This window comes from Saccostrea echinata, unplaced genomic scaffold (assembly GCF_033153115.1).
Source record: "Saccostrea echinata isolate AGI-Se365-2 ecotype Australia unplaced genomic scaffold, CSIRO_AGI_Sech_v1 ptg000043l, whole genome shotgun sequence".
Taxonomy (NCBI): domain Eukaryota; kingdom Metazoa; phylum Mollusca; class Bivalvia; order Ostreida; family Ostreidae; genus Saccostrea; species Saccostrea echinata.
Window position 1 is genome coordinate 1,779,180 of NW_026889792.1, and position 9,761 is coordinate 1,788,940.

At 34.4% G+C, this 9,761-nt stretch overlaps 1 protein-coding gene across 1 annotated transcript; it reads left to right on the top strand.

Annotated features, from left to right (window-relative positions):
* The first annotated feature begins 3,424 nt into the window (after window positions 1-3,424).
* LOC133201271 (protein amalgam-like) lies at window positions 3,425-6,577 on the top strand. Its single transcript, XM_061337068.1, has one exon. The coding sequence runs from the start codon at window positions 3,723-3,725 to the stop codon at window positions 4,743-4,745; it is 1,023 nt and encodes a 340-aa protein (XP_061193052.1). The 5' UTR covers window positions 3,425-3,722; the 3' UTR covers window positions 4,746-6,577.
* The last annotated feature ends 3,184 nt before the right edge of the window (window positions 6,578-9,761 follow it).

The following is a 9,761-nucleotide window of genomic DNA, read 5'->3' on the forward strand; positions in this document are numbered from 1 at the left end:
TAAGTGGTCACAATATGACATTTTGACATTTTTAAATTAATCTAATCAATTATTCTAACCAAATAAATATTTGTGTTTGCAAATTATTAATTTCGAAGAGTATGTTGCCATTCATTACATTTTTTTTTTAATAAATCTTGAAAATTGTAATAAATCCATGAAGGACACAACGTAATTTTTTTTCATTATCACGTGACCTTTCTAAAGGGTAAACGTAAAAAGAAAGCTTACAATTTTCCCTTCCACTTGAACAACAAAACATAATAATGTGTAAATTAATATAATATTTGAAAAACTAGTATCTAATTATTATCAAATATTAACGCCTCTAACGGACTGAACTTGAATATTTTGTTATCAATACACAAGCTTTTATTATGTTTGTTTACAGATTTTTCAAAGGGTAGCCATTTTTTATGTGAAGATTATATATTGTTTACAGGAATGATGCGATAAAAATAATATAAACTGCAAAAATACATCAATGTAAACACTCCAGACTTAAAACTGATGCGTCATTGTATAGATTGAAAACAAGTTCTTTTGCTTAAAGGCGAACAGTTTTTATTTAAACAATGGTTAATCTCTGCAGTATTTATGACAATACTAAGAAAATGGCTCTGTGCAGTTTACTTACGGATCGAGTCACAGTTTTCTCCTTTTTTTCAATCGAAGTCGTTGACCTTGAATTTTCCCTGTCTTTGATGTTAACACATTTGCTTCCTCCTTTACAACGAGAGCTGAACAGGTTTGATAACTCTTGTTTGCTTTAATTTTTAAGCAATTTTTTAAAAATGTGTCCACATACCCCGAGTGTCCACTTAACCCAATTGCCCCTAAAGATGTTATTAAAAAGGCCATTCCGAGTCCCTAATTTGAAGAGTCAGTCCCATTCTCTTGATATCAAATGGAAGATATTATGATTTTGAAGACTTTTTATTCAATAAATTCAAAAGTTTCTTTTCATTCTCGAGATTTGTAGAATAAAAATATTTAGGGACCAGCCCTTCAAGTCCTTAATGTGTCTGTTTTGCAGAAGTTGAAAGGATGCATATTGTTAAGAACATTTATCTGAACATCTTTTCGTCAATATTGCTTATCAAAATATTTCCCCTTTTCGATATATAAAGCATCAAAGTCTTCTGGCCCCTTATTATGTAATATATGTTCAAAGTTTTATAATATATAGATGAAATATATTTTAAAGCCTTGTGTGAAAAACTACATATTAAATTTTGCAGATATATTCTCGCAGTTCATATGAAAAGTACAAAATATGCAGTTCTTGCTCAACTGGGAAGATTTCCCCTTGATTTTAATATAATATAACACATGTTGAAGTATTGGCATCGATTAGAAAATCTAGATCAATCATTTCCGATTTTGAAAGCAGCATACATTGCAGCTAAGTACAATTTTAAAAACAAAAAAACCATCTTGGTTTGTAAGTATAAATATATTATTTACATAACCTTCCAAACTAAAATACTCTCAGCACTCACCAAATTTTCATTTACATCACAGTGCAAGAAAAGCTTTAACAGTTTCATATTTTGGACTATTGGTGCAAGAAGAGAGATTGTTTTAATCTTTAACTGGAAAGCTTGATACATACTGGAAAATTTAGCAAATTTTTGATTTTAAAAAATATTTGACAATAATGAGTAATTTTGATCAAAGAAAGAAACTCACTAAATTTATAATTCCTGCACACAAACTTAGAATTGATACAGGCAGATATTTAGGCTTGTCTACGATTGCGAGAAGTTGTGTAACTATATATATATATATATATATATATATATATATATATAGTATTATATAGTTAAATCTATTTTTAGTATTAAAATAATTTTTTAAATAAATTTTCAAATAAAATTTTACTTTTATTTTTGGTAAAATATTACACTTGATTGTTTACACAACGTGATTAAAATATGATCAAATTTATTTTTTTTATTTGAAAGAAAGAACTTCGATAATTAAATTATGAGGATTATTAAAAATATCACAATAGTAATGAATATTAATTAGTAACGGTCAATTGATCATTAATGTATGAATAAAGTGTACAGCATTTCTCCGTATGGGTTTACAAAATTAATGTACGTACACTGCTATGAATTGGTTATACCATTTAATGAACATGCTTACTAAATTATTTTTCATAATCGGACAAATCATTAAATCAATTGGTATATATGTTTGTTTCGCTTTGAAAAAAAAATTAATTGTAAGGGGAAAATGGCGTGTACATGCACAGTACATTGTAAGCGGATCTCGTAATTTCTTGTTAACTAAACAAACCGTATGGCTTTCTTCCTTCCTGCTTTTCGGCATTTTATTTACAAAACCAACAGTTTACTCCGCAAGTAACTGATACTGCTTTTCCGTTGCCAGTTTTATATCAGTTTACCTGTCTCTCTACCTATTGTAATATTTTATTTACGCTGTCCAGTTTGTATTTGTTGGTTGCTTGTTTATTTTTTAAATTCAGCAGTTTCAGAAATATTCCAACAGCTTCACAATGTCAAGGTTTTGTGAATTCGTTTTCCAGCGGGAGTATGATTTTTTTTTAATTTCTCCGTATGTTGATGAACACTCTCCATGACTTAAAGCAATGTCAGCTGTATTTTTGTTATTAAAATGTGCTATTAAGCCTATGATAATTTTGTATCCAACTAAAACCTTTATGATCAATGAGACTAAAAATTAATGAGTTGTTTTACCAGGATATTTCGTACTATGGAATATATACAGTATTTCCTAAATAAATTTGCTCAGGACTACTAAAAAGTAATTTTGCATCAACTGGGGCTTAAAAATTATTTTCGAATTTCAATCATAAGTAACAGAAGTTAAAAAAAAAGAAATTATAAAACTTCAGTGTTTTTTTATTGTCATTGAAATAGTAAATTAAAATTTTACAACAACAAAAAATTCCTTCATATTGCTTGTAAGAAAATAAAAAAAATATTTTAAATCTGTCAGTTCTTTGTTACAAAACAACGTGGATTTGCTCGGTGTAGGGAAAAAAATCAAAACGAGCAATTTACAATTTAACTCAGAATTGTCTCAGAACTCCGATAACACATATTTTAAAAGTACAAAGGAAATTCACTTTGCCTTCAGCTTCATTCCTAATCTCTGCTAGATAAAATGTCCAGATATCTGTTACTAGCTTGAATGTATACAAGAATTCTATAATTGCTTTAAAACACTAGCCACTAGTCTATTTTGCATTTTGGCATATCTATCTGCTCGTGAAGGATATACATACATTGCTCCGAAACGATAACAGCCGATTGAGCAGTGACGAGTACAGTATGGTTAATGTCACTCTCGGTAAATATATGCATTGATCACGTCTAATGCAGGCATGCATCGAGAACCTTTGTCCCATATAATTGCAATGGAGAGCCTCTGTAGCAAAGGGCTAGGCTCTTTGTTTTATGGTTATAATGATGGTTGATGTTTTACTTTGGTTAATTCTATTATTTAAAAGTGAAAATCTGCATACACCCAAAAAAACTGAATTGTTTGAGAGAGAAAATGTATGCGAAACATCTGATAATGCTGCGTTCTGGCAATTCCGGAATGACACGAGTTCAAATTTCATGCAGTGAAACGTGCACAAGGGGAATGTTGTAAATAGATTGTATTGAGCTGTGTAATTTTGGGATTGGTGATTATAAATTATAAAATCCACTCGAAAACTGGAAATGTCACAAGGAAGAATCCTTCTATGCTGGGTGTGTGTCATAGTGAGTATTAGTGGAGAGATTGACAGTTCGCCAATACTGCAGCAGGTGAGACCGGGGGACACAACGAAGTTAAGGTGCACGGTAGGGGAACTGGGAAACGAAAAGGTAATTTGGAGTGGAAAACGCGATGAACTACTGTTTATTGACGAAAATAGAGTGACATCAGAGTCAAGATTCACTTTGAAGCGCCCCTATTCTAAAAGCTGGAATCTCATCATTGAAAACATTAAACTTGGAGATGGGGGATCGTACAAGTGTAAAGTCGGTCGCTCGGTAATTAAAGAGTATACGTTGGAAGTGCAATATTCACCTCGAATTTTACCGTCGGAATCAGGTGGAGACAGCCTGGTTAAGGAGGGAAAAAATGTTACCCTTACTTGCGAGGCAAAGGGGGTCCCGCCTCCAAAATTTGTATGGCATTTGATAAAAGGCAACCAAGAAATGCAGATGGATAAGGGTCCACAGTTAGTAATACCAAATATTAGGCAAGAAGAGTCGGGTGTGTATAGATGTACAGCGTTTAATGGAATCGAACCAAATGGTACCATGGATGTAACAGTGGGAGTAGAATACGCACCTGTAGTTACTGTTTACAACCCCAAGTTAATGCGAGAAAAGGGTAAGAGTGCAAAGTTAGAATGCATTGTTGTCAGCTTTCCCAAGGGTCGATACAACTGGACCAAAGATGGTGAAGTCATAAAAAAGGACTGGAATCACGATACCCAGAAAATTGAACTAAACTTGACTACCACGGTTATGAGTCTCAATATAAAACAGGTGAGGCAGCCATCAGGATTTGGATTGTACCATTGTGAGGCAGAGAACCAGTTTGGTAGAGCTGTCGGCAGTGTCACACTACAAGAGATTGTCACAACTTCCAACAAACCGTCTGCTGGGACAGGTAAAGATGGAAGTGTGCAGCTTTGTTCTGATCGCATCTTGTTTTACCTTTTAGTTTTAACATTATGTGTAACTTTCTAAATGTTCTGAATGTGGGTTTTTTTTTTTGCAAGTCTGAGAAGATATTCATCGAATATTACTCCAGAATTTGTTTACATTTTAGTTCACCTGAGCTGAAGGTTTAAGTGAGCTTTTCTGATCAAAATTTGTCCGTTGTCTGTCAACGTCGTTGAAAACTTTTCACATTTTTATCTTCTTTTAAAGAGCCAATTTCAACCAAACTCAGTCTCCTTAATTGAAGAAAAATAGTTTATTCAAACGAGGAACCACGTCCCCTACAAAGGGATATAATAAAAATGCCAAAATAGGCTAGAGTAAAAAAAAAAAATTCAACAACCACTGGACCACATAATATGAAATGCATGCGAAAGCTTCCTGACATAGGTAAGATTAAAGTTGCTCAAACCATGGACCTCAAAATGGGAACAAAGTTCTACATAGAAATTTATAGCGGAAAATCTGTAGAAACTATCTAAATGAAACCAGGGCCATAGTTTGGCATAAATATATGCAAACACCCCCAGGTGTTGGAGATTCAACCCTACTCAAATCATGGCCTCCGGGGTAGGGTGGGGCCCCATTTTGGGATCAGTTTTACTAAGGAATATATGGGGGAAATATTCTCAAGAACAAGGCCAACTTGCGTTGGGTTGGACTTAAAGTTGGGGATCACATTAACATAATACATGTAGATGTATGGGGGGTCTCTAAAAAATCTTCTCAAGAAATGCAAAATCATGTTTGTCACATTGATATTAAAAAACCCAGTGATAGTGGATTCAAATTTGGTGAAGCTATGGCCCACTGAAGCTAGGATGGGCCATGTATTACAGTGGGGGAAAGTCTTTGAAACATCTTTAAAGAACAGCGTATACAAGGTGAATCGGGTGAGAATTATGGCCCTAGGGCCTCTTGATATTGCATCAAGTGATTCTCATTAATAAGGTCATAGATATCTCTTGATTCTTATTATAGCCCAAATCGTTGTAATTCAGATATCTAAGATCCAAAAGTAAGATGTCGTTACATGTGTTCTATAGCAATAATAATATTGTTCTGAAAATTAGTAATTTTAAAACTAGATCTTTTCTGACTATTTAATTTGTAATGAAAATGTCAATTTATTTAAATTTGTACTCTCTTAATAGAGCTTCATGAGAGTGATCAATTGTATGTATTAATATTTAATTGTGAATTATAACAAGATCAGATTTTGCAATGGTTAACTATTATTTCCTCAACATTTTAGTAACGCAATTTCGTATATGTATGCTGTTCATTCAGCGCATGCAAGAACATGCAAACGGATGGGAGACCTATTGCTTTGTTATTACGTATTTTTTAAAAATATTTTAATTTCGATGTTTGTACGTTTCCACAAATATCTTGATATCTTAAAAATCTGTATTAATATGGTCGATTTTACAGAGTATCATTCTTAAATTTCTGTCATTAATATATACATGTATATTCTTGAAATACTTGTGAGAAAAGTTTGGTAACTGAATAATTGATAAATACGTTGCTTTGAACATTTTGCAGGCTTTGTGAACATTGTCTGCACTGAGAGGGACATTAGTATATATAAGTTTTGCACGCCTTTCTAATAAAGAATGGTTTATCAAGCATATATTGTGTTAGGAAACATATTTTAAGGATATGCATTAATTTGGTTGATTTTACAAGGAGTTCAATCTCAAATTTCTGCTTTCCATAAATATTTTTTTCTACTGTTCGTAAGAGTTTGGTGGATGAATAATTGGTAAATAAGTTGCCGTGAACATTGTCTGAAGCGACATTAGTGTAGTAAAATCTTGCATGCCTTTATAATAAAGTGTGATTTATCAAGCCTATGTTGTGTTGGAAAATCTTTTGTTACCATATCCACAAAAGGGTGAGAGGTAATATTGCAGAAAAATGTACACAAAAATATAAGTAACTTCCACAAAAGAAATTTGCACACGCATTTTTTAGTTAATTTATCCAACTAAATACCTTGTTCGCAAAGCGTGTCCTTGACTCCGAACGCCATGCGCATTTCATCAAATTGGCTCCCGCCGAACAGAGATTCAGTGTATACGCTGTGTTTATCAGAATCCTAATAAATTAGTTTTGTATCGCCTGCTTTTCTCTGCCTAAATTTGTTTAAAATTTAAAGAACTACGTGGTGCAATTCCCGATTCAATTTTATCTTTTTTTACAACCTTATATTAATGAAATCATTTAAAGAAATGAGGATTTACGGAGGTAAATATTTACTGTGTATTCTAATCATTCAATGATTTTTTTTTAAAGTGTTGGAATCTGCATTACTGAAAGCTATCGTGCAGTCATTAACCTATTATACGACCGTCACTGTAGCTCAGTCAATAGAGCGCTCGCTCCGTGATCGGAAGATCGTGTGTTCGAATCAGGGCCGTGAAGGCGAATAGTAAACAATTGTTAGTAACATCTGGACATTTCCGTTGCATGAACTGCAGCAATACCAGAAATGGTTGATGGTTGGGCATATCCATGGTAACAGGCTGCGGCGGGAAGCCCATACAGTGCCTGTAGTTAGAACGCGTGCAGTAACCTTGAATCAATTTTCCAATTCAAAAGTCGAGATCCAAAACCCTCTGGGTGTAAAATCCATGTCCGGCTTAAAGGGTGTGCAATGATTTTGAAACAATTTTCCAATCAAAAGTCATAGTCGAAAAACGCATATAAACCTTTGTAAAACTCTCCTCTAGGTCCAGTTGGGCTAAAACCTCACCCTAAAGTAGGGTGTGCAATGACCTTGAACCAACTTTTCAAGGTCAATATATGAGTGTCATCACTCAACGCAACGCTATTTCGGTCGTAGAGTATACTTTCAAGCGAGAATAGCGATAACAATGAAACCGATCATTTCCCAAATTTTCATATACTCTCTGCAATTTTAGTCTTTTAGTGTCACCGTCAAAATTATTGGACTTGAACTCTTCTCTTAGCAACCACGAGAAACGGTCTGTTTTAAACTCGTCGTAATTGTGAATCTAATCAAATTGTACTAGTCTTGACAAAATCCTGAAACAGAGTGACCGGATTTGAGACTATAAAAAAAAACCGCCAAAATTGAGTCCACACATGCGTACAAACACAAAAATATCGATTTAAGGGTGTACGAAAACTGCCAGTGAAAAGGGCTGGAAAATATGGCGATCATATCAGTACTCTGAATACATGCAAGTACTTTGAAATTTAAAATTTTTTATTCTATTTGCAAAGAAAGAAAATTGATGTTTTACAAGAGATCAATTACATTGAAAATAATAGGATCAAGAAGTTAAAAAGCGTAATGAAAGGGTAAAATATGCATAACTGAACAATATAGGTTGCAACTGTAAAAACTGGCTGAATTTTACACATAAAATAGTACTTGGGGTTTTAAACAGTACACGCTACACCTGAATTAATTAAAAGCGTGAGTTCTTGCACTCGTTATCTACCTATGATAATAAAGTCAAATGTACAAAAAAGAGCCATTATGCAGAAGCTTATTTGGAGAAAGCAAACGACAAACCTTTGTTTGTTTACATCTGATATGCCATGAACACCATTTGCAGCAATAAATGATGGAGACTTGGACTCGTTTTTTTGGTCGTTCCATGGCCATAGGAACCGGGGGGGGGGGGGGGGCGTGCCCCCCCCCTCAATAATTTTGCCGACATATAGATTACTATAGAAAACATAGATACTATATGCTTGTGCCCCCTCAATAAAAACGTCTTATGAGCTTTTTTTTTTCTTTCTTTTTTTTGCTGGTCAAGTAATTTTGGTAGTTGATAGTGCCCCCTCAACTGAAAATGTATGGCTGTGCCCCCCCCCCCCCCCCAAAAAACTGAAACTGCTTCCTACGGGCCTGCGTTCACTCCATGTTAGGTCGTTCAGACTGTTGTACATCATTGTTTTAGACTATATTTACCTGTTTATTATGCCCCTGGATCGAAAGATCCCGGGGGTATATTGTTTTTGTCTTGTTTGTTTGTCTGTCTGTTGTCAACATTAACCTAGCCCATAACTATTGCGCTGTCAAGGGTAAGGCTGTAATATTTGACACGAGTGTTCATTATGACAAGACCTTTCCATTGGTACAGAATTTTTTCATCATGTGACCTCAACTGTGACCTTTGACCTACATTTGAAAAACTTTAACATTGGCCATAACTATTGCACTGTAGTCTACGTCCCACTCCAGAATTGTGTTACCATCGGGGGCATAGTGTTTCACAAACACATCTTGTGTAATTTTGTTGTCTTTGTTTGTTGTTATGCCCCCGTATTGAAGATTCGGGGGTATACAGTTTTTGCTCTGTCCGTCCGTCTGTCTGTCTGTATGTTTGTTTGTTTATCTGTTTGTCCGCAAAAACTTTAACATTGCTCATAACTTTTGATTGGTTAGAGCTATGACTTTCATATTCCACATATTTATTCCACGTGACAAGACCTTTCTTTGGGTACCATCATATTTGACCTTGACATTGAGGAATGACCCAATTTCGCAAAATATTTCCCTACTTTAACCTTAGCCATAACTTTTGAACAGTTGGTGCTAGGGTTTTCGTACTTCACAATTGTAATTCTTGTGAGAAGACCTTCCTCTGGAGACAAACAACTTTGACCCTTTGACCTTGTCCTAGGAATTTGACCTACTTTTGAAAAACTTTAACCTTGGCCATAACTGTTGAACGGTTGGTGCTAGGGCTTTCATACTTCACATATGTAATCCTTGTGACAAGGCCTTTCTTTGGATACCAACAACTTTGACCTTGAACTACGAGTTTGACCTTATTTTTGAAAAACTTTAACCTTGGCCAGTACTTTTGAACAGTTGATGCTAGGGCTTTCATTCTTTACATGTGTAATCCTTGTGACAAGACCTTCCTTTAGAAACCAACAATTACAGCCCTTTGACCTTGACCTTGGAGTTTGACCTACTTTTGAAAAAGTTTAACCTGGGCCATAACTTTTGAACGGTTGGTGCTAGGGCTTTCATACTTCACATATGTAATCCTT